The 27,086-nt window shown below is 36.2% G+C and overlaps 1 protein-coding gene across 2 annotated transcripts in view; it reads right to left on the reverse strand.

The window, feature by feature from the left end:
• The window catches only part of ATRNL1 (attractin like 1), a 454,480-nt gene that overhangs the window by 370,759 nt on the left and 56,635 nt on the right, over positions 1-27,086 (reverse strand). For both annotated transcript variants that reach the window (XM_070432204.1, XM_070432203.1), the window contains exons 9-13: positions 20,488-20,671; positions 11,135-11,289; positions 4,373-4,457; positions 1,907-2,115; positions 770-888 (exon numbers count right to left, since the gene is read on the reverse strand). In XM_070432204.1, coding sequence (XP_070288305.1) covers positions 770-888; positions 1,907-2,115; positions 4,373-4,457; positions 11,135-11,289; positions 20,488-20,671 — 752 coding nt within the window. The remainder of the gene's footprint in view (positions 1-769; positions 889-1,906; positions 2,116-4,372; positions 4,458-11,134; positions 11,290-20,487; positions 20,672-27,086) is intronic.

Consider the following 27,086-nt stretch of genomic DNA (forward strand, 5'->3'; position numbering starts at 1 on the left):
TTTCTTTCAATTTGCTAATATCTAAAAAACATAGGGCATTTTTTACTACCCACTTAAAAGGTAAATTTTTGCTGCACTTAATCAATTTTCATCTGCCATAAATATTAATTTTGGGTTTTTTTCAATAGTCTACCTAAAGTAGGAGTTAATCCCATCACTGTTGACATTGTGAGCCAGATAACAATTTTGCGGAAGGTCTGTTCACGCATGTAGGACATTTAGCAGCATCCCTAGGTTCCTAGCAGCAGCCTCAGTGAACTCATAACAACCCAAATGTCTACACACATTGCCCAATGGCCCTTGGGGTACAAAACTGCCTCTGGCTGAGAACCACTGGTCTCAAACAGATAAAAGGCCAACAGCCACTATCAATACCCCAGGTTAAACTTGCACACAAAGTGTATCAACAAACACTACCCCATACCACTATTCATGCATGTCTGCAAGAACCCTCTGGAAATTATTTCAGATAATTACTTATGTAATCCTATTTCCATCACAAAAGACAGCGTTTATAGTTAATAGTCCTTTTACAATCAGCTTTGTAAGAATTTTCCCAATGAGAAGTAAGTTATTGCATTTAAAATGGACCCTACACTGACAAAGCCGAGCAACAAACTACAGAGTGAATTGACAACATCCTGAGAGCCATTCCCTACGTGTTTTCCAAGTGCCTCAATGTGTAAAGTGATTATTTTACAGTGCGAATAGCTGGTAAGCTAACGATTATAAAGCAGCACCGTTAACAACGTCACCCGTAAGTACTGACCACACTGCAGTTGCTGTTGGCTGAAATGCACTTCTTGTCATCACACCACTGACACCCGTTGGTATTGGCAGTGCAGCTGGCACAGTCTGTGTACCTGTAACACCTGTCCTCAGAAGCAGCTGCAATACAAGCGGGAGACAGAAACACATCAGGATGAAAAAAAGAAAATGTCACACGTCTCGATTCACACATTTTTAACATCTGTTCAAGAACCAGTAAGACATTTTTAAACCATAAATATGACCATCAATATAAAAATAGGTCAATATGCGGTCAACTTTGTAGTTAATTAATTGTGTTACAGGGTTTATATACCTCCTGCCCTCATCTTAATTACTGAATCTACCAGGATCCTATAGCCAGTTAAAATGTATACATTACGGAAGAGGGAGAAAAGACTCACGGGTAATTTAGTGAGCAAACTATATTACTATGGATAAAAAAGAAAATATTACAACGAATATTGTTTATCATTCTTCATAAAGATATTTGGAGACATCTGAGTTAAAGATTAGCAAAATTTGAAAATACATTTGTTAACTGTAGCATTGCAAATGTACAAAACTCACCCATTGAAAGAAAATTTAACAATTTTTATCCTAGTCATTCATTTATAAATAATATTTACTAATAATTTTTCATATGTTAGATTTATTTATTCAATATTTTATACAAAATATTAAACTGGAACATTCATCATCAAAACTGAAGAAAAAAATTTAACTTCATAATCTGGCATGGCAATAATTCAGAAAGAAAAAACAATACCAAATGCATAATAAATTACTTCATTTTATTTCTTTGAAGCACACAATATTTCCTAAAAATGATTATTTGAAATCATTTTTTACTTACATAGGAAAATAATTCATATATATGATGTTATATATAAAATATTGATATGTAATATTGTATGCAGAATTTTAAAAAGAAAACTAAAGATAGTTTTAATAAAGAAATTAAATTATTAATTGCTGTCTAGTTCAGACATTAGATTTCTAATCAGAGGATTATACATTTTTTATTTCTGAAGGCTACTAAGGTACTTCTTATAAGCAGGTTACATTTCTGATTCTAGGCAAGTAGAGAAGTTCATGCCAGAGACTGGGGAAAGGAAAGGGAAAAAACAACATTTACCTGTTTTAGGAGGGCACTTTGCTCTAAGAATATTATTCGTATTCCCCGATTCCCAAGATTCACAGTAACTTTTATTCCAAATACATTTTATCCCTGGACCAGCATTTTTACAAAGTTCTTCATTTCTAAAAGCCTTGCAATTTGGAGGCTTGTATACAAGGATATCATTAAGGAGCACACTGGAAAATCCTCCAAATATATACATGGACCTAATAAAAACAAAACAAGAATCTTAAAGAAGCAATATTAACAAAATTCACTGTTTAATGTACTAGTTTTATAAATAAATTTATATATATATTGAACGTCATTTTATCAAGGTAGGAAACTCTTTTTTTAGAAATAGATAACAGCAATCCTATATGATAAAACCCTAATATGCAAAGCGACCGAAGGATGAAACGACTGGCGGAGTGACCGGTCACTATGATGCACAGACACCAGGGGCAGACACTCTCCGGCTGGGGACAGCTCCTGCGTTGAACGTCTACCCCCCCGCCCCAGAGGGAGGCAACCTGCAGTGGCAATGAGGGGCAAGGCCGGCCAGTGGGTGGTGCCAGTGGGGGGGCCCCCTGATTGTCCCGCCTGCCAGTCGCCCCGCAGATGGCCCTGATCGCCGGCCAGGCCTAAGGACCCTACTCTATCTATTGGGAACAGTCTCTTAGATTTAAAAATTAAAACCTGGCAAGGCTACTCTAACACTGAAAAAAAAACAGGATGATGCAGCGATGGCATGCATGGACTCTGGCTTGCACATTTTGTGGTCAGCCCTGATTCTGACACTTACAACTGTGTGACAAAGCCAATTACTTAACTTCTCTCTGCTTCAGCCTTTCCATCCATAAGATGGGGAAAATGGTACTACTGCCTCAGAGGATCATGTTATGTACTACTTTCTATAATCAGGGCAAAAAAATGTAGCTGCCCATACAACAGCAAGGTGCCTTTGACCTGTATGAAAAGTATGGTCACTGGTGCATGCGGCGTCCCAGGTTACAAGAGGGATGTCCAACTGCCGGTTTAGGCACAACATCCCCCTAGGGGTCCCGGATTACGAGAGGATGCAGGCCGGGCTGAAGGAGGGACACACACACACACACACACACACACACACACACACACACCACGCATGAATTTCATGCACTGGGCCTCTAGTATATAGATAATAAGGCACACTTTAGAATTGCTATCTAAAATTATAATTTTTAAATACATAAAATTTAGAAATTAGATAAGGAGATCTTATTATAGGGTTTTACAATCCCCTTATAAAATTTTTTAAAAAGCAAGAGTAGACCTTGGCCAGGAAGCCCAATGGGTTAAGAGCATCACCCTGATAGGACAGGGTTGTTGGTTCAACCCCTGGTCAAGGCATGTACAAGAGTCAATCAACAAATGTATAAATAAGTGAAGCAACAAAAACTGATCTATCTCTCTCCCTCTCTCTCTTTCTCTCTTTCTCTCCCTTCTTTGCTCCCTCCCTAAAATCAATAATCAAAAAAAATTTCAAAATTTCAATTTAGAAAGAAAATCCCAAACTATTACTGAATTAGTAGTACCAATGCCAAGGACGTTTTACAGTCCCTCACAACAGTATTTTCATTTCATTTCTTTTGTATTCTTTTAAAATGCTTCAAAAATACCTTCTATTTAAGAGAAGTAAAATAGAAATCAACAAAACAATTTTACAACAGAGAAGCCTAGAGGTCATATGTTTACACTCTGAATTTAATTTATTACTATTTTGAAAGCCAACTAATATCAATTGCACAGTTGCATTGTACAATAGTTAACTTCTACCTGATTTTAGTATCATATTGGGGAATTTTTACATAATTTTAGTAAAATGGTAAAATAAAATGAACTTATAAGCATGTCATTATGAATTATACATTTAAGCTAATGAATGAGCTAGCATATTTTTACTGTCACTTATGTCCATATTACCAAATTTTTGCTACAGAAATAGAAAAATCATACTGACTTAAAGGAGGAAGGTAGCTTAATAATCATCCACTCCAAATTCCCAGTGGACTTAAGAATATTAAAGTCCAGAGAGGTTAAGATACGTGTCAAAAATCATGCATTAAATAATGACAGAACTAAAATGAATTCTGCTCAAGATCCTTGCTCTCTTCTATAGAAATATGGGGCTAGCTTTCTATCAATTCAGTTTGATCTTTTTTAAGGAGGTCATTCATTATCTGATCTCTGGAAAAGGGAAAAAAGGAAAGATGACTCTTTTCTAAGTATCTGAAGTTTTGTCTCAGCACCTTTCCTTTAACAACTCCCCTACTCCTTAAATATATTTAAACAAAAGGGAATGGAGGATATGGTTAATGATCCAAAAGGTACTCCACGGTACAGTAGGGATACATAAAATCCAAAGCCATTAAGTACAAATGATATTTTTTAAAAGAATAACAGAATATGGGATAGTATAACTGATAAATGTATTTCTTTTACCCATTAATGACAACCGCAGAGTGTCCAAATCTGTTAACATCTCTATGAAGATTTGGTTTCGGTAATATTTTCCATTCATCACAAGCTAGAATAAGAGAGATCAGAAAAACAAAAGGAAAATGAAATAAAAAATAAAGACAAATACTATATAACAATCACTGGCCAAATTAATGATATAATACCTAAAGTTAGGATGCCTCTCATTAATTTTCCATGACCTATAATTTAGCATTGTTATTAAACTAGCATTATTCCTTAAATAAAAATGACATATCTACAATCCCCACAAATAAATTAATATATGACAATAAATAAAATGAAAGGTAAGAAACTGGGTATATATTTCATATTGGAAAACAATTTTAATGATATATTTTTACCAAATAAACCAAGGTTCATATAGTAAAATAATGCATGAATGTCAATACTGGGCAAACCTAATAGAAAGTTAAATCACTAAATCAAACTTTACATACATGCATACAAACTTAAAATATATAATATTCAGTGAAAGAATATCTAAAAACAGAATCATCAAAATGAAATATTTAGTATGGAACCACAAAAGACCCCAAATTGCCAAAGCAATCTTGCAAATGTAGACGAAAGCTGAAGGTATCATGCTCCCTGATTTCAAATTATTTTACAAAGTTACAGCAATCAAAATGGCATCGCACTGGCACAAATACAGGCACACAAGTTAATGAAACAGAAGACAGAACCCTAAAATAAGCCCACGCTTATATGGTCAATTAATCTACAATAAAAGAGGCAAGAATATACAATTAGAGAAAAGACCGTCTCTTCAATAAAAGGTGTTGAGAAAACTGGAAAGCTAACATGCATAAGAATGAAACTGGACCTAATTCTCACACCATTTACAGAAATGAAAGACCCAAAACTATAAAACTCCGCCAAAAAAAAATAAAGGTGGTAAACTCTTTGACAACAGTCTTAGCATTAGTGGAATTCCTGGATCACATGGTAATTCTATGTTTAACATCTTAAGGAGCCTCCACACTCTTTCAAGTGGCTATACCATTTTGCATTCCAACCAGCAGTGCACAAGGGTTCCCATTTCTCCACATCCTTACCAACACTTATTTTCTATTTCTTGATAACACAGAAACAGAAAATAAGTGTTGGTGAGGATGTGGAAAATGGGAACCCTTGCATTGTGGGTTCGGTGTGCATTTCCCTGATGATTAGGGATGGTGAGCATCTTCTCATGGCCAGAAGAAGTTCTAGCTGACGTGAGGGATACGCAGAACAAATAATGGAGGGGGGACATGAGGAGTATTAGTTGCCAGCCCTGAGCCCAGCTGCAGAAGACAGAGCAATGATCTAGGTGTTTCCCAGGAGCTTAGAACAAATGTATTTGAAGACGTGGACTGAGTGGCTCCAAGAATGAATTATGTTGAATATGGAGATGTGCTGACTAAATACATCTTCAGGGAATGCGTGTTGCCCCTTTGCTAGGATCACTATCACCGCATCATCCAGCTACCAGCACTTGCAGACATTGCTTTAGCTCTGGAGAATTTCATAACCCACAGCCCGATGTTCCTGGGAGTGACCCTCACACCTTCACACAATGATGGATCAAGGCCTATTTCATCCCGTGAGCAACAACTCTGATGGGCAACGAGACTGTTAGGTGGACTTGATCTTTCCCTCTGCCCAATCCAGCTTCTTCTTCCCCTTCCCCAGGAGCTAATCAGTAGTCTAAACACCAAACTCTGTCCCAGGGTTTGCTTTCCAGAGAACCCGAAAGGTGACAGGGTGCTTCATTGCCACAGTGTAACCTAACCCATTCTGACTGACACAATATAATCAATGCACATTTTCCTTTACAGCTTCTTAAAATAGCTGGCAACTGGTTTTCACTCATAAAATTGTCTGAGAAGAAAAGAATTTAACTTTTAAGCTTATGAAAAGCTAGTGGAGGGAAGCAGTTTTTGCATCCATAGACACAGTATTTCATGCTTGCTGGTATTTGCCTCCTGCCAGAAATTCTCAACACAATGGGGAGGGGAAACATAGAGCAGTTGTTTCGAACCGACTTTCCCTTATCCCTTCCAGCCTTTTCAATAGCTACGAAACACAATGATGGGCAAGATAAATTCTGCTGCTGAGTTTTCACATTCTTGATCAGGAGTCTCTATAAAACTTAGATTGGTTTTCCTGTAAGATGTGGAAGTTATCAAACGCCTTAAAGCTCAATATTAAATTAATATAAGTTGTTTACATGCAGTCTATTCCCATTCTTACATTCGAAAGTCTCTTACATTATTAATCTGTCTGACTACAACCTATAATTATGTTTTTTTCCAAGGCGAAATATGTTTCCAGAGCACTCAGGTCATTATCACCTCATAAAGAGTTCAAGGCTGGACAAATTAAAGCAAAATCCACACAGTTATTGACATCATGGAAACTGACAGGAATCCCATTCCACAACCACAGAAAAGCCACACAGGAATAAAGAACAAAGTGTAATATACACTCTGGAATACAGATTATTTTTAAAACATGTGCTACCAGGTGCTAATATTAATTTACAAACTGTACACTCAATACTTATAAAATCAAAAAATTAGAATTACTATTTTCGCAAACTCAAATTTCTGAAATCAGAATGTTGTTCTGTCAGACTACTGACCTATGAGGGGCCACATAATTACATTAAGAACTGGCACTGGAATTTAGATACTGGTTTATTTCATCATTATGCATTCAGTACAAGTGGAAAATGCACATTCATTGGCAAACTTCTCTACAAAGACTCATAGTTTTTCATGAAAATATACTTCTGTAATGCTTTAAGGACACATTATAATACAAGTTCATAAGTCAATCTTAGTTGCATACTTGAAATATGCTAAAAATAACCAAAGGTTGTGTGTACAAGACTCAAAAGTAGATGGATGTAGAGAAAATCTATTAACCATTTGAATACCTTTGTAATAAAAACCAAATTTCTGGATGTTGCCTAAAAACTTTTCCACCAGCCCTTTAATGATGGTGATTCACTGGGTTTTCTTCCCCAGTAGGTCAAGCCTTGCCAAGTATTCTAAACTCTAATTATCGCGTTCTCAGAGTTTCTCTCTGAGTTTTGTCTCCCGGAGCTCATTCAATAAATAGTTATGTAATTTTTACTCTCTGCTAGGCAAAGTGGGCATCACTGTTTGACTTTCAATATTAATTGAAATGATTTTACAGGGTTTTAACATACAATGCTATTTCCTGTTGACTTCAATAAACAAGTCGTAATGTAATCAATTATATTGAACCATGCTTAAATTCCTAGAATAAATCCTATTTGGTCATCATTTATCATACTTTTAAAACATTGTCTCAAAATTCACTTATATTTTAAAGTGTTTCAATTCATGAAACTCTCTCACTTGTAAACTGTTAAAGCCTTCCATCAAATCACCTAAGTGACACTCAGGAGGTGTGAAAAACAAACTTCCCGATTCCTTTTGACCCACTGACCCTAGCAAACCAACTTTTATGACAATATTTACTCTCCACAGCCAACTGGTTTCAAACTATAAATATGTCTAATGACCAACTCAGCGGGTATGTTTTTCCCATTGCACCTTTAGCCTCATTATGTACCAGAAGGTTATCTTTACCAGGAAGATCATTTTAACCTTCAACCAAGTGCAATAATAATACCACTAACAATAACAAACATTTTAAAGTTTTCAGATTTAAAATCTGACTTCAAGCTAGGTTCACAAACTAGAAGATTAAGTAGTACATCATGGTGTGTGTTATAACCCATCCAGTCTTGCTCACCAGCCATGGCCCTTAGCAGCTACACTCCAGTCACTTTTTAAAATGTAGCTGCCCAGTGTCTAACGTAAGAGAATCAAATTATATAGCTTTTTCCCCTACAACCTTCAAATGAGATGCCAAGATATAGGCATGTTTGAAAACCACCATGTACTTCTCCATCTAGCATATAAATGTAATGAGAACTATGAGGACAAGGTTATCCTCAAAGATTAACACTATTCACTATTTAAAATTTACTGTGGCAGTAAGGTTGAAATAGTACATTTTATAGCAATGAATATTCCTATTTGTTTAAACATGATATAACACAAGGCAATCAGCTTAAGTGTTCAGGTGCATTCCAGTTAAATATGCCATAGAAGTCCTAGGGAACTGTACCAAAATTAAAGTCCGAGGGCACTGTACCACAGAGAAAAATTAGCAAGATGGCCTTTTCTTTCTTTTCAAAACAGATTTATTTTATGGGTTCATTATGCAATGACTGTATTTTATTTCCACAAAATATACTGCATAAGGAAAACAAATTACTTTAGAAGGCATATCCTGAAATCTGAAAAACTTTTCCCAGGAAAATATCCCAACATTCGGTGCTACAAAACTAAGAAGAATAAATACAGATTTTAGGGGGGAAATTTATTGGGAACTCAACAGACATAATCAAATGAGATCAAATAAAAATATTGATCCTATGTTGAATTGTATACTTGTGTTATGTTTTTGTTGTTAGTGTTAGCACAGGGCACAAAAAAAATCCTATGTTAAATAATAATGCTATTTAAAATATGTTATTCTTCCTTAAATCTGAACATTTGCTTGAAAAATGAAACTGATACTTGATTCTATCTTTCCACAGTATTAAGAAACATCATTAAACATAATGTGCCTGATAATTTGTTACCAAAATTAAGAACATACTTTGGACCCAACCAAACAGTATATTCAAGTGAAAAGACTAGCACAAGTTTTAGTAGTTACAAAAGCTAGATCTGCTGCTTACTATCCACATAGCTTGGGCAATTAATTGCCTTTCACTCTCTTCAGCTTAATATTCTGGAAATAAGTTTAACACCTCATAACAATGTTATTAGAGAGGTTACAGATATTAGCATATAAAGCCCTAACCCTTAGCATAGTGCCTAGCTCTCAGAAGACACTTAGTAAAGAGTGATTAGAATACAGATATCTGATCTCTCTCTCTCTCTTCCTCTCTCTCTCTCTCTCCCCTTCTCTCTCTCCCTTCCTTTCTCCCTCCCTTTCTCCTTCTCTCCCTCTCTCCCTCTCTCCATCTCTGAAACTAACACCTCAATGTTTTCCCACCTCAGCAAGCTTTTTTCATACATAAAGCCTAGGATACGATAACCACAAACACTATGGAAGGAATTAAAATAAATTCCCAATATGTAAACTACAAAAAGAGCTTAATAATTTTTCCATTAAAGTACAGAAAGTGAGTGGAAGTTCCTAGAATCTTCTGCAAAAATTAAAAGTTCAAAATCTCACTTTACAGATTTTTAATAACAATAAAATTTTACACTTTTCCTATGGTTGTTGGTTTGTTTGTTTTTTTTTCTTATAAGAAAAGCAAACAAAACTTTCATCTACCCCCAAAGAACTAAGCTTACTGTCTCATCACCACAGGCAAAGCAGTATGTCCGCAGCCCCAGCCAGCAGTGAAAGCTCGCAAGCCAGCCTCCTTCGGTACTTCACCTGCTCTGTTTTTTTGGATCCCAGGCTGATTTATAAGCCTTCTAAAGGCCGAGACAATCCCGTTTCCATCATGAATCATCACTTCAAATTATTATTTCAAAAAAGTAAATATTTAATTATTTAGGATCTAAAAATCCTGAAGAAACATTCTTTATAAAGATTACTCACAGACGACACTCATAGCTTAGAGTTAAAATGCATACATAACTTTATTACTAGGAATTACTTTCTTCCAAACAAACTTATAATAATTTAAAATCATAGTGTTTATTTAGAGTCTTAATTTCCTTTATATGCTACCACTTAAAATAATTTTCCAAAGTAGATTATGTGCCTTTGTGGTGTTTAAAAGCAAAAGTATACTTCTTACATCTATTGAATGTGTTATTCTTTGGTCTCTTTTATTTTTACTTATCAAAATGATTCTTAACAGCTTAAAATTGGTATATTACTTTACACCATCAATGAAATGTGCTCTAAAGTATTACTAACTATATTTTAAATATCAGCTAGGTTTTATCTAAAATATGATATACAAAGAAGATATGTTTTCACTACAATAGTCTACTGCATAGCTTAATTTAGTCTTTCAATAAATATATTCATTTAATATTCAGAAATTGGTAGGACTAGAGATAGCAAAATTAAAATTAAATAAATTGTATTAATGCACTGTATTTTGGTTCTCTACAAAAGATTATTCCATTACTTCCATTCCTAGTTCTGTTTCCATTTTGTCCCAAAATCATATTTCTTTAGCTCCACTATCTCTATATTCCTTTCTCTAATTCTATCAGCTTTCTATATCAAGTACATATATCTTTTGAGTTTAGTTTAAATGCATCTTTAGTTATCCCCACTATATCTAAACTGTTTGCTTTACTACTATTTATAACTTAATTTGATAGTGCTCTATATCTACCCTTTATCAAAACTAATGGTAACAGTCAAACAAAATAGACTGGTACAGTGCTCATGTAGTAATATGATATAGAAGAGCCTTCAACAAAGACATTTAAACCCAGACTTCTCAATTCCCCTGTCTCCACCACTGATTCACCCCCGTCCAACTATTCTCCTGGCTTTATACTCCTGCTATGCTAGATTTAGAGAGAATTCCACTCATGGTGTCACTGAATTTATCTCCCTAAAATGGCATATACACATGCTATCAAGTAATGTATTTGAGAATCCCAAATGAAAAAATTCTGATATTTCCTACTTTGTACAATCCTAACAGATACATACCTATGTCATATGCCAGGAAATCGGCAGAAAAACATTTTGCACCGTTACTCAAGGAAGTGTCATTATGGGTATTTCCTCCAAAAATAAGCATAGCTCCATTGATAAGAACAGCTGAATGAAGGTATCTGGCAAACCCACTTTCTTTCAATATAGTCCTACAGGATAAAATTTAAAAATGTATTACAAAAGATAAAAAGACCTCCCTAATTTTATATATATATATATATATATATATATATGTATATATTATATAAAGGATCTAATTTGCATACAGAATTTTCCTTGGAAGTGTGAAACAACATGCTCAATTTTCAATATATATATGTCCTCTAAACTTAGTATTTTAAAAAATATAAACGGCCTCTAAATTTCATATTTTTAGAAAGATATTTCCAGATTCATAATACCTTAAAATGCTTTGACGAAGCACAATATTAAACATAATTGCTAATGATTTTATAATAATTTATATTTTTAGTTTTTTTTTCATTTATAAAAGTAGGAAACAAGTATTCTTAAAACTAGAGGACCAATATCATCAGTTTTAAATACCAAATAAAAAATTAAATATAATAACTTTACTCTAAACTATATTGTTAAAACTACATAACTCATATGGATCCCATAATACACCTTTAACTTCTTAAGTATAATATAACATACAGAAAAGGAGATCTATCATAAGTCTAAAGGTCAATGAATTCTCACAAGATGAACATAACTAAGTAACCAGCGCTCAGATTTATATATATATCTACTATTCTGATGTAGCAAAGATTTGCATTGCTGTCTTTGTACTTTACAAAATGGAATCGTATATTTTGTATTCATATGTATATTCTGTTCCTCAAGATTGTTTTTGAGCTACATTCATATGTTGTGTATAACTGAAAATCATGATTTTTGAGAATCATTACAAATAATATGTTATTTTATTTAAAGTACAACTGAGAAAAAATGCTACCAATATATTCTCACCATCATATTTCACCTGAATGAGCTGATATATAATAAAGGTACATAAGGATATGAATCAATGCTTCATAAATGCCCTAAATAAATCCCTGGTACAAAGAATCAGAATGTAAACAGTACGTATAATCTACTTAGCAAGATATATACAGTATATCAAAAACCATGGGTTATAATACCAATTAATGGTTAAAAAATATGGAGCAGACTTCCAGCATGGCAATATAAGGAGTTCAACAAACATTCTCCCCTAGGAAAGAACTATAATTCATCAAAAAGATAAAAAAACAACCATTAAGGGTCCAAAAATTTTTACTAAGAGCAACCATAAATATTTACTCAAGAACATCTACTAAATTTTAATAAGAACAACAGACCATTATTTCTAACCCATTGCCTGCTCCCATCCTCCCCCCCACACTCCCCCCCAGCACAGACCAGTTCACCCCAAGTAGGCATGTAGAGCAAAGAACAGAGAACCCCTCCACCCTCAGCTCCTAGTCCAGGCCACTGGATCTAACAGGAGAGGAGATGGGCAATGCTTCTCATGTCCCCAACTCTGGGTGGCAGTTCTACTCAAGGAGGAAGCATGAGAGGTCTGAGTGCTCATCCTCAAACTCAAAGGGTGGAAGCTAAACACCAGGCCCAGCAGGCTAAGAACACCAGGGCTGCGCAGTCTTCACCCCTCCTCACATACTGGGCAGAGGTCCTTGCCAAAGAGGCCAGCTGAGAAGAGCAAAGGCTACCACCTCGACCCAGTGCCCCGCACAAAGAGCAGTGGTGTCACACCAAGGGGAACAGGTTACTAATCCCACCTACAATTCCACAAACCGGCTCAGAGCTCTTCCAAGAGAACTGACTTGATATGGAACAGAGAGGGTGGGAAAGTTAAGGGAATGGTCAAAAACCAGGGAGGTTTTCCTGGGTAGCAATTAAAGAGATGGCTGCTAGCTCCATGAGAACCATAGCTCAAAGACCAGATAAAAGTTTACCTGAAGGAGGGAGGATGGGGAAAGGAAGTTGAGGACAGCTAATAAGAGCCCAACAGGGACTGAAATTGAAATCAAATGGACTGTGGAACAATTTATGCCCCAAAGCATTATTGAAAGTTCCAGTGGTTCTCAACCTTCTGGCCCTTTAAATACAGTTCCTCATGTTGTGACCCAACCATAAAATTATTTTCGTTGCTACTTCATAACTGTAATGTTGCTACTGTTATGAATCGTAATGTAAATATCTGATTGCAGGATGGTCTTAGACGACCCCTGTGAAAGGGTCGTTCGACCGCTAAAGGGGTCGCGACCCACAGGTTGAGAACCGCTGGTTGAAACTAAGAGAGCAATCAGTGAGGAATTAGTGGAGGCTGTGTAGTGATGTGACACAGACAGAGAGCTAAACAGGAAGTCAGGGGGGGAGTCAAGGAGCCCTGCTGAAGTTGCCGCCATCCCAGGGAGACTGTGTGCATCCCCCCCAGGTTGCCTCCTCCCAGGAGCAACATCACAGGATGATGCATTTGGAGGAGGAGAGAGACTTTGCTAAAAGAGTCCAGCCAGGTCACTACACAAATAAAATTACAACAGCCCCAGGGAGTGGGGGAGTCACAGAATCAGGATCTAGAGTTGCTACACTATATTATCTAAAATGTCTAGTTTTCAGGGTAATCTATTACACGCAGCGAAGAAGGAAAGTGAGACCCAGATGGAGGGAGAAAGAGAACAGAAATGCCTTTGAGAGGGCCCAGATGTCGGATGAGCAAAAAAACACTTCAAGGCAGCTATTATAAATATCAGAATTATGTTACAAATACATTCACAAGCTTAAAGGCAATGTCTGCTGACAAGACACTAAAAGAAGTTAGTTCTTCAGTCTTCAATCACTTATTCCAATGCAGAGTGCTGGCAAAGGCAATTATGTAATTAGAAAACAAAGTAGGATGCACAGTTCTTTTCCTAATAAATTTGAAAAGCAGTTGTGATAAACCAGTACATATATAATTGGTCTGTTGAGCTTGTAACATATAGAAATATAATATACTAGGAGTGGGCAAAGATAAGCTTCGAGATGTGATGATGTTCTTTTGAGTGAATAAAGCTATCGTAATCATCATAACCTGCATGTCTTTTTCTATATAAACAACTATAAACCTACTTTTGCCCACCCTGTTTTTGACAATTAGAGCACAAAGGGAGGGATGGAAGTAAAGCTCTGTTAACGTAAGGAAATGATGCCACATAGTAACTCAAATCAACAAAAACAAATGATCAAATAAGCCCGCAAAAATATTCAATAACTTGTATATGAAACAAGATTAAATAAGAACATGTACACTAGAATTATTCATAATAGCAAAAACCGGCACAGCCCAAATATCCACCCACAGGGGAATCGAGAATTTTTGAAGGTGCTATGCTCCCACAGTAAGGGTATCTCACACAGGACAATTCTGCCAGCAACCGTAACATACTTCCCTAACCCATTCACCCTTCCTCCCTCCTAAATGACCATTCTGGACTTTGTCTTCTCCCATCCAACCTCAGTCTTCTAATAAATATCACCCATTCTCACTCTCAACTGATAATCCCACTTCCTATTTCACTAAGAATAAAAAAAAAATCAAATCAAAATGTCCACAAACTCTCATCCATCTACCCACTTATCTGCAACTGCATTTATATAACCTACCTGCCCTCCTAATCCTATGAATAAACTGTCTAGGCTCCTAGAGGCCAGCCTGTGTCCACTAGTCCCACTGCTACTTGTTTTCTCAAGCACATTCTGCTAGAAAGTTCTTCCCTTTCTTGCATCAGTATTTTTAACATCATCTTGATCTTTTCTAACAGCCAACAAACAATTATTTCTCCAATATTGGGGGAAAAAACCTCTCTGTCCTCACCTACCTGACCCTCTCTTACCCTATTTCTCTCCTTCCCTTCTAACTAAGCTCCTGAGAAAAGCTGTCAATACTTCTCTCCAATTCCTCTTCTCCCATCCTGACCAGACTCAGGACGATCAGAATGTCACTCTACACTCCACGGGAACTTCTCCCATCGAGGGCACAAAACACCAGTTTGCCAGGTTCTGTGAGCCTTTCTTAATCCTCACGTCACCTTGCCTCTCAGCAGCTCCTGACAAGCTTTCTCTCCTTTGAAACCCACTCCTGGCTTGTAGGACACGCTTTCCGGGTTTCAGGCTAACTCACTAACTGCTTATTCTCAGTCTCTTTTTCTGATTGTTCATCCTTATCTCTCCGAGCAGAAATGTAGTATCCAGAAGCCCAAACTCCTATATCCAGCCACCTACTGTGCATATCCACTAGGATGTGTAATATGTAGCTCAAATTAAATAAACCTAAAACCGAGCTTCCAAATCTTCCTTCACACCAAACCGACTCCTGCGACAAAATTCATCATCTCCATTAATGCCAATGCCATGCTTTCAGGTCGTCCAAGGCCTGATTCCACTCTCGCTCCTCTCCCTCTTCCACTCGATTCCCAATCCCTTAGTCTATGCAATCTGTGGGCTCTGTCGTGAAAATATATTGAGAATCCAACCAATTCTCATCACCTGCACATTGCCTCCCTGGTCCCAGACACTATCATCTGTTTCTTCAATTATTGCAATAGTCTCCTAAGTGGTCCTCTTGCTTCTGCTCTTGTATCATAATCACAACACAGCAGCCAAAGTGATCCTGTAAAGACCCAAGTCAGAGCATTTCGCATCTCTACTCAAAACCCTCCACTGGCTTCCCATGTCAGAGTAAAAGTCACAATCTCTATCATGACCCCTATGACTCTGGAGGCCAGGGTTCCCCATTCCCACTGTCGGGTCATTTTCTCCCACTTCACTCAAATCACTCTAAGACCCTTTAACCCAGCATTACTGGCCCCCTGGCTATTCCAAAGGATAAGAATAGTCCCATCTCAACCAAGGCTTTTCCCTAGCTTCCTCTCTGCCCAGAACCCCTGTCCCTCAGGTGTCCGCCTGGCTCATCCTCTCATTTCCTTCATGTCTTTACCCAAATGTGTTCTCAGTGATGTCTTCTCGTACCACCCTATTTACATGAAACAACCTAAAACCCCATATCCTCTTTCCATGCTTTCTTCTTTCTCCATAGTATTTATTATCATTTAAGATACATTTTACTTATTTCCATTTTGTCTGCCTCTCCTTATTAAAATATATTTTCAAAACATAAAGCTGATGTTTAAACAGCTCCCTAAGAAAAGCATGCAATGTTAAACAATACATGCAAAACTCCTAAACTGACAAGCTAACGATGTGTTTGCAAATACACAAAGAAGGGTAAAAAACCTATAAAGAAAAGCAATGAAACAATTAATACAATAGGAATATGGTTACCTCTTTGGGGGATAATGAAGGGAGAGCCAACATGGAGGCACATGAGGGCTTCCTGGATATTGTAATGTCCTCTTTCTTGGCTTGGGTAGGTAGGGTGTTTACTTCATAATTGTTCTGAAACTATACATGTATGCTTTCATATAGCCTGTTGTCCATATGCAATATTTCCCAGTTTATAAAAGACCACTATGAAAAAAATAAGTACTACATGGCTCAAAATTACCTTAAAAGGTAAAGCTATAGAAATAAATATTTCTTTAAGTGATCAATATGTGATTTTAACCAGGCATTCCAAATCTCGTAACATATCTTGCTGGTTATAAAGACCATCATTTCACCTATATAAATATTTTATACTCATTTTAATAAATAACCCCTGCTGTACTATTCCTTCATTGTGTGTATTTCTATTATTTCCCACAGATACATGTAGGATAAAATTTTAAGTTATCTGTCTCCTTTACTGAGGAAGTCTTAGGATTATACAGAGTTAATGATTTTTGTTGAAAAGATTTCAGACACTCATTATGCAGAGAAATAAGCAAGGATGAACATCATGAATAGTATGTTCATCAGTATTTACTAAAATTTAAGTTAACTAATAAAATTTATAAAAAATTTTTTCACTTTCCAAAACCTGACAGCTACGTTTTTAGAGAAATCACAAAAACTCACAATAAAGCAATAAAAGAGCTGTGAAAAATTAAGTGTAAAAAAAAAAAAAAAAAAACCTCCCATTGCATCACATTTAAAGATCTAGAAAAAATCATTTTTAATAATATTTCATTGGTTGTAGGATTTTAGGATAACGGCTTTTTTTTTAGCCACCTAATGAAAAGATTTCATTTTTTTTCAAGTGTTGCTCTTTTACATGCCTTTGATTACCTTTGGCTTCTTTAAAATTTTTCTCTTCCTATTTGGGATAGTATCAGTTTTACTGTGATATTTCTAAGCATAAGCTTCTTTGTACTTATCCTACTTGGTGCTCATGGAACTTCTTCCATTTGTGTGACTTGATGTCTTGTCACTTTTGAAAATTATCAGTATTAAGACTTGAAACAGTGTTGTATATTATTTTCTCACTCCTCTTCTTCTAGATTCCAGTTACATGCATGTTAGACCATTTCCACATGTCCCTTATAATGCTTCCCCTCTTTAATTTTTTATTTTTGTCTTTCTGTATTTCAGTATGGGTTTTCCTTGACCTATCTTCCATTTCATTAATTCTCCTCTTGGCTGTGTCTAGATTGCTGTTAAACCCATCCAAAGAATTCTTAATTCACTTAATGTACTTTTCATTGGTATAATTTCCATTTGATTCTTTTAGTTAAGGTTTCTAGTTGTCTACCTTATATTTTAATTCCTTGAAAATAAAGTTCTAATCATTTTAAAGTTTCAGAAAACACTGCTGTCCTCCAGGTGTGTTTATAATAGCTATTTTTTCCAATTTTTGTTTTTTTCCTAAGCGTTTTTTAAATTTTATACCAGATATTGAACATAATATTACTGAAGAAATAACTTGAGGCTCTGTGCATTATTATCTTCCTCAAGCAAGAATTAACTTTTGCTCTGCCAACTAGTTAGGCTATGCACAGACGACCATAATCCAATGAAAGACTGTGATGATTCAAGGTGAGCTTATCCTACTAGTAGGTTTAAAACTTCAGGGATCAGACTAAATCCTTAAGTATGTAGCCAGACCCCTCTTCCTTAGCACATGTGAAAATCCAATTTCGCTCTTCCACATTGATTGACAAAAGCCAAGATCAGTTTCTCAGTTTTCAGGATTTATAATTGTCTCAAGGACAAAAGTTGAACAAAATGCCAATCTTACCTCGCTGGACATTCTACCTCTCCTAGATCTTGATCCACAAATTCTCAGTTCCTTAATAGTTAACTGATGCCTTCAAAGGATGTAATTCCTAATATTTTTTCAGTGGAAATAATGGTTCAAATAACCCATAAAATATAATTCCTCCAAACACACATTTTCTATTATTTCAACACAGTCGTATATTTACCAAACTATACCTACTAAACCATAAACCCATTTTTGATGTGGCAAAAATGTAAAATTAGTATGTACAATGGGCACATAATAGTAACATTTTAAAGTTACATAATATTTGACAAATGAAACTGATACACACTATAATCCATGTATAGTAGCAAACTTGAAAAATAAGCAAACAAAAAGCAGAAAAACTTTAAGAATGTTACAAATAGAAAAATACCATTTTAGTTCTCACTGATAACGTTACAAATCTTTTTTTTTTTAAGCAGAACCCAAGGAAATAGTAAAGGATCATATGTATCTATAACATATTTGTAATGAGGTGCTCAAAATAATTTACAAATTATTTTATTAAATTCTCCTAAGGGACAAGTATACAGTGTTACTTGTGCATATGCTAAAATTGCCAAGACTGATCATTATATTCTTCTATGCAACATTTCACTATGGGAAATTTTCAAGTAAATAATCATGTAAGATCTGATCAAATTTCATTATGTAGTAAACAACAACTAACTCTCTCATTTTGATTTCATTCAAATAATACCCATACTTCTCTTATCCATTCACTTTAATAAGTTCTTTCCCTGAGCAATACTGTGCCCATTATTATTAATGTGAACTATGCGGCCTCTATCTTGCAGAAGCAGTTATCTTTTCCTTCTTGATATGACACAGTATCTGTCATATATGCAAAAATATGTTAAGCAGGTTGATGGTGCCTTAGTTTCTACACAATTCCTCTGTTTATTAGAGCAAAAAGTCAATAAGAAATGTTAGCAATATTAAAATAGGAAATAAAATGTAATGTACAGATTACCTAAAACAAAAAAGTATTTTATTAATGTTAATAGTTATAAAAATATAAAGAATACTATATTTTATTAGACTAAAAATAATGAAAATTAACAAGGTCACCTAAAGAAGTCTTAATTTTTTTAAATTCCATCTTTCTTTCTTCAAATAAAGTTAAAAAATAGAATATATGTTTGAAACTGAAGGGGGTATAACAAATCACAATTTGGTAAAAAACTATATTTCATTTCACATACAGGAATGTGTGCTAAAAGTTTAAAAGAATGTGTAGTATCTTTAAAAAAAGACACAAAGAAATCACTTCCCTGGTTAATCAATCAATAAAAAAAATAATAATATTGCAAATACAAAGAGAGCATTATGGTTATGAATAGGAAATTCACTAAACAGGAAACACAAGTGGCAAATGAACACATAAAAAGATGCTTTCTCACAGTAGTAACCAGGATATATGTATTAAAATATCAGTATCATTCACACACATTACTCTGGCAGAAAGAAAATATTCCCACCTTTATCAAGTGTTAGTGAGAATAAGGAGAAACAGGGACACTCATACCTTGCTGGTGGGAACATACATTACCACGGTCACTTGAGGAGCAATTAGGCAACACGCAGTAAATTTGAGGACAAGAATATCCTCAGATTCACCACTTCATTGTTAAGTACATACCCTAGGGAAACTCTTGCATTTGTGCCTGAGCAGACCAGTATAAGACGTACACTGCAGCATTTTTATAACAACAAAAGGAAAATCTAGCTAAATGTCACAAGCTTTGTATTTCACAGGAAATGAGATAATAAAACTGAAGACATGGTTTTAAAATTTACAAGTGAATATAAAATATGAGTGCAAAGTAGAACAAATCCCAAGACAGATAATAACAATCCTAAAAGTTTGGTAAGCAAAACTTCCTGTCTGAATTAAATGTAACATCAGCACCGATAAGCACAAGTAACTGTAATGCTTACAGGATCAGAACCCACTTTAAAGTCGATCCTTCACAGTAATGATGGCTACATAGAAAATCTACTATTTTGTGCCTTTGCTGCATAATTGAATGTCATTAGCTGCAATAAAAGAAGGCCAAGAATGTCTCCCTGAAAATATTTAATAAACACCACTATTATACAAATATAAACTATAACAGTGACACACTTTCCCAACATACTTTTGGCCTCGTCTACTCACCAAGTCTTAGTGTTCACTTCATACTTATAAAGATCATCCACCAATCCATACTTGTTGCCTGGTAATGCCTTATAGCCTCCATGAACATAAATGGACTTTGTTATTTCATCAGACACACTGGTATGACCATATCCACCTTGAACAATAGCGCCTTTGGTTTCTGAAACAAGCCAAGTGTTTGATGCTGTAAGAGAAAAAAGATAAATCATGAATTCCTAGTATTTAAAAATATAAATAATATGTCATCAAACCACCTAGTTAATTGTAATGCCACCTTTTTATGAGTAAGGTATACTTAATATTCATTTAATCAAGAAGCAATTATTAAATCTGAGCTAGTTACTATGTTAGTTGCTAGGGGTTCAAGATGAGTAAGACTGGCCTTTCTGTAGACCAAACTCTGAAATACTAAAAATGCCAAATTTATGGGAATCTAAATGAAAGTAAGGCTGTCATACTTCCCTTGAAGGTTTAAAAGGTTGATACTAGACGATTATGATTAATGTGTGTATTTTTATAACCAGAGCAATTTCTAAAAAAAACTATACAAAGAGATACACTCAAGAATAGTATAAGTATACCAAGATAAAATTCTAAGTTGTTTAAGAAGAAAGAAAACAGAAACAGAGGCACATACACACACACACACACACACACACACACACACACGAAATAAAACAAATAAAACAGCAGACTTAGGTACAGATTTAGCATATGTAAATTGTGTCAAAATTGAAAGTTTATTTAAAAAATAGATATTCACCTTACCGGGATAGATAGTTCATCATGAAATAACAGTATTTCACTCAACTATTTCTGAAACATTAAAAAAATTTAAAAGTATAATAGCTGTGACACAGGTCTAACACCAAAGAGTGTCCTCTTAAATACCAGCGCAGCACTTCTCAAGGTCTGATCACTAGCAGTTCAATCAAGAAACCCACAGGTGACCTGGTAGTCTCAGATGAAAAGCTAAGGCAATGATTTTGTTCAGGTACAGGTGATAAACTTAAAATGCAAAGTTAATTATGATCCACGTTCTCATTACATTTTTATTTTGCATTTAGAAATGTACACTTGCTACAAGAAATCATTTTGGCTCCATAAACATTCAAGCTTTACTTGCAACATTTTTTGGTCAATTCCTAGAATGATGGCAAAGAACTTGTACTTAATACATGATCATTCACTCAACAAAAGGAAGAGCTAACTAAATCCTTAGATGCCAGAATCATGATCCCAAGCAATGATGGGCTGAAACTATTCTAACAATAAAGGTCAAGCCCTCATTGATGTTACAACATTAAGTAGACAAGTGCAGGGCAGAGTGCACCTCACTTCACAACAAGCACTTACATAAAAAGCAGGAACTACAGTCTAAGGAAGAAGCTTTGTTGCCAGCGACCAAATGCTGTAATGACCAGAACAACCAGTCGCTATGACACCCACTACAGCCAGCGAACTGGTCCAAACGGGGGGTGGGGCCGGCCAGCCAGCCTCCTGCAGCCCCTACCCCTGGCCAGCCCCACCCCCAGCCACGCCCTAACCCCAATCGGGGGCGGGGCCCGCCAATCACCCATAGTCCCTCTCCCTAGCCAGCCCAGCCCTGAGTGGGGTGGGCCAGCCAGCCAACCTTCCTCCCCTCTCCGCCCCGCCCCCCCCCCAGTCTCCTCCTCCCAACAGGCCCAGCCCCGATCCTCCCCGAGGGGCCAGGCCTGCTGGACCCCACCCATGCACGAATTCATGCACTGGGACTCTAGTTATTAGTATAAAATATAAATTTAGGTTGCATTAAAAATATTAATAAAATATCAACTTTAAAACAAAGGGCAAGTAATGGTGTCACATTAGGCACCACACCATGCTCTATGAAGCTCTGTGAAGTTTGAATGGGTCATTACAAAGTACAGTCTGTGCACGAGGGTGGGAAAGATGACAATGCGTATTTCACACTTATATAACCCTTTGACTAGCTGCATGATCAATGGCCAGTTGTGCAAGACATCTGTCCTCAGTTCCTTTATCTGTAAAATGGGGTTAAAAGAGCATATATTTTGTATGTTCACGTTGAGGAGTTAATATGTATAAAGTGTTTATAATACCACCTAGCATGGAGTAAGGCTTCAATAAATGTTAGCTGTTGCTATTATTATTATTCATTAGGAAATATCCTTTACGTTACTAGTGGCTATGCTACTATAAGATATTAATATTGTTAATAAGATATTAATGAAACCTTATAACATGCATACTAAAAGAACTAGGGATGCTCATCTAAAGAATAAAAAGTAAATGAAAAATAACATATCTCAAAATATTTGTAGGGCCAGTGTGTGAAAGAGTGATTAAATTTCATTTGTGGGGTTCTACATAGTCATGAAAACATTATAACTGCATATTCCTTCTTAACATAAATTCTTACATTTAAATATATACGACAACAGAATGGCTACCTGTTAGGGACTGACATCTCCACCACTGTAGGAAAGTAAAGCAGAGACCGAAAGACCAGAATTTTCTGCATTCTGAATGCACATTTACTAAAACTTTTCAATCTAACTCATGCGCATTTTCAATTATATATATTTATGTAGCTTATAAACAGTTCTAAAAGCATATTATTTAATAATTTTATTTATCAAAACTAAAGTCTTTTGTGATATTTTCTGAGACACTGAGAAATTTTTTAAAAATGCATACAATCTTAGCGGCAGCCTTTGTCACAAAGATGTAGCAATTTATTGAAACCTTTTACTTACTGCATTGAAATTGTCTTACTTTCCCTAATAAGTCTTGTAAAGTTCTTCACAAATGAAATGCAACAACAAATGCCAGGCCTACTTTAAGCAGAGTGAAACTCCATGCTTTATGATTCCGATGACGGAATTATTTTTAAAGGGGAGATTTCTTCTATTAAAAATGCCTAATTCCCACCACCTAATATGCCTGTCCGGTAGATCAACACTTTCAGACACCAGTTTGCTGAAAAGCAAAATTCCATCCGCAGTTGAAATTCACCAGAGAATTTTGAAAAATATGTAATGTTAACAACTGAAGAGAATCACATAGAAGAAAAAATTCACTTCTTAGAAAAATTGTATCTAATGGTTTTCAAATCGAAAGAAAGAGTTAACATGAAATGACATTAATGATGGTTTTCCAACTACTCCTTCCAAATTCTGAAAGCATGAAAATACTAAAGCAAAACATTAATATTATACTAACCTTGAGACTCACATTGAAGTTCTTCGAAAGTTTATGAGGTATCGCTAACTTAAAGGGAAGTAAATTTCCCTCAGGACTAACCCAGAAGAGCTTTATGGTCTAAGTTAGTAAAACCATCCAATAATTCTCCTCTGAGATTTATAGATTCCCTAAAAGCCATAATTCAAAGAATAGCAGAAAGGACAAAGTGATGTTTCTTTTACCGCCAGAGCAAGTTCACAGGAATTCTTACAATTTCAGTTCCAATATATGTCCTATTACAACCAAATATAAAAAACATATATCGACTTCCTCTAATCTGTTTTTAGCACTTCGTTTGAAAATAATTTCAGTCCAGCCAGTGTGGCTCAGCGAGTGACATTGACATTTTTTAAGAATAAAGTTCTTCCCCTTTTAAAATAAAGATTCCTCATTTGAAGTTTATATGATACTGCTTGATGATTAGACTTAGGCATGTATTCCCACTCAGAATACTCTAAGCCAGGGGCTGGCAACCTATGTCCAAGGGCCAAATAATGGCCTGCTGCTCATTTCTGTAAATAAAGATTTATTGGCACAAAGGCAAATTCATTCACACACATACTATCTGTGGCTTGCTTTCAAATTTCAATGGCAGAATTGAGAAGAAACAGAGACCAAAAGACTGAAAGAAAAAAAAAAATTGCTATCTGAACCTTTACAGAAAAAGTTTGCCAAGCCTGCTATGAGTGATGTTTGTTTCAGCAGTAGCATATCCAGAGGCACGCAATGCCCAATTTCCCATGGCTCATGATGCAAACTTTGATCACCCATACAAGTACTGACATAGTTATTACTATTTCCCCCTGCACCGTATACACAATCAGTGGGGAAGACACTTAGATACCAAGCACATCTCACCAAAAATCCATCCCCTCCCCCACAGATTTAGCATCCAACAATGCCAGCCTGCACTCTGTATAAGAAAGAGAATTCCCCCCAGCACTATTTGTGTCTGCTAGTCTGTCCATTATGGGGTGCTAGCTCATGGATTATATTTTCCACCAGTTTATAATTTATTACTTGCTTAAATTATTTTGGTGCTGAAGTCACCCCAGACTTTATCAATGGGACCCCTCCAAGCTGACATAGGACTGTTTCTGTGACAGGACCCACCACTTTCCTGAGCACGTCCTTCATTTGGTAGAACAAGACGTATCAGGCTCATCTTTGCTTTCCCTGCCACAGCCTTACAATCAGCCATAACTACTTATGGGAATGTTATTAGAAACTGGATCTGGGAAAATCAGCGATCAGTGTGATCACTACCAAGGGTGTCTTAGCTTCTAGGCCATTTTGGAAGAATCTACATCTACAGCTTTCTGTCTATCTATCTATCTATCTGAACATAAGCTCACACTGATGCCTCCAATTCCAACCCATTCAGACAGGATTCTTCCGTTCTCTCCCCATTTCACATCTATATCTCCTATCTTCCACACTGAGAACTTTAATTCCTAATATCAACTCATTTTTTCAATCTAACAATACACCTAAAATAATTTCAGAAGTGCTTCACCAAAACCTTCCAAAACAAACGTAAAAGGTTTGCTTGCACTTCTTCCCCACATCCACACCTAGACAGAGGCCATTCTGTCAAACATTATGTTAAAAAGCCACTTGGATTTGTCCAATCTCTTTCCCTATCAAAATGGTTGTGTTATTCATTTGAAACATGGTTGAGTGAAATAAATCCACCTAATTATTACAGATGGAATATTCTATATTTTGTAAATAAGGAGATGTTCTCTTTGTTCATTTGAAGACTTCTAAGAGAGAATGGGACATCTATAATAATAAAGGTGTAATATGCTAATTAGACCAGACAGCTGAACGTCCTTCCGAAGCCGCGGCGAGCGGGGGCGACGCAGAGGTGGTTAGGGGTGATCAGCAGGCAGGCGAGCAGTTAGGGGAGATCAGGCAGCCAGGCAGAGTGGTTAGGGGCAATGAGGCAGTTGGGGGCGATCAGGCAGGCTGGCAAGTGGTTAGGGGCGATCAGGCAGTCAGGCAGGTGAGAGGTTAGAAACCAGCGGCCCCGGATTGGGAGAAGGATGTCCAACTGCCAGTTTAGGACCAATCCAGCAGGGATTCCTGGGGGATCAGGACTAAACCGGCAGTCGGACATCCCCCCCAAGGAGTCCTGAATTGCGAGAGGGTGCAGGCTGGGCTGAGGGAACATCCCCCACCACCCCCATGCACGATTTCATGCACCGGGCCTCTAGTATAAAACAACAGTCTTCACAGATAGTTAGGCCTGCTCAAAAACAAACAAAAAACAGAAAAAATAAAATTGGAGCCAATAGAACCTTACTGAATATCAAGAGTTAAATGGCTTCCCTCCTTCTCCTTCTATTTTTAATTGCATTCTTTCTACTTGGACAAAACATATAACATTTGCATACTGTCTATTGACATCTGCACCCTTGTTTTAGTCTTAGCTCTAAAATTAAATATGTGAAGTGTTCTCCATCAGTCTTTTACCTGAAGTGTTCCCATTCATCGCTTCCTGAGATGAAGCTTATTCTCTAGGAGAGGGGTTGGCAAAGTACACCCCAGAGACCAAATCCAGCCCAACTGTTCTGTAAATCCTGTTTTATTGAAACACAGCCATGCTCCTTCATCTTTGTACCTTTACACGACGGCCTGTGTACAGCTTCAATGGCAGAGCTGAGTAGTGACAACACATACCAGGTAGCCCATATAGAGCCTAAGTTACTTACTATCTAGACTTTTACTAAAAAAGAAGTCTGCACATTTCTACTTGAGCAGATTTCTTAGGTGAGGCCACATAGAGACAGAATTATCTGAGTTTGGCATGCTCAAACTGTTCTTTCTATAGCCTCGACACCTGAAGGACGGTTTGGTAAGATATAAAACCCTTAGTCTATCCTTGCTTTCCTGAAAAAGTTGTTCCAAGTTTGCCTCGATTTTATGTTGCTTTTGAGAAATCTGATACTAACCTAATCTCTTGCCCTTACAAAATATTTCATCTTTCTGCTTGAAGAGACTGAATATTTTTTCTTTATCTTTTAAAATATAGTATTTTTATCAAGACGTTTCAAAATTGCTTCTGTGGGTGATTTTTGACAGGTATCCAACCCAACAGCTCATGTACAGGAGAGTGGATAAGTGAATTGTGGTAGTTATATAATAAAATACAGAAATGCGAAGGAGTTAATAGTGGTAAGTCATAACAACATGGGTGAACCCTGCTTTAAAAAATGAAATAAAAGAAAACCTCAGAAAACTGCATAAAACGTTATTTCCATTTTAAAAATTCAAAAACAAGTGAACAGAACAGTATGTCATATAAGCACACATGGATATGTGGTAAAGCTATTTTTTAAAACAAATAT

This window comes from Myotis yumanensis, unplaced genomic scaffold (genome assembly GCF_028538775.1).
Source record: "Myotis yumanensis isolate MYYU_CA2020_CCGP unplaced genomic scaffold, mMyoYum1.0.hap1 SCAF_13, whole genome shotgun sequence".
NCBI classification, from domain to species: Eukaryota; Metazoa; Chordata; class Mammalia; order Chiroptera; family Vespertilionidae; genus Myotis; species Myotis yumanensis.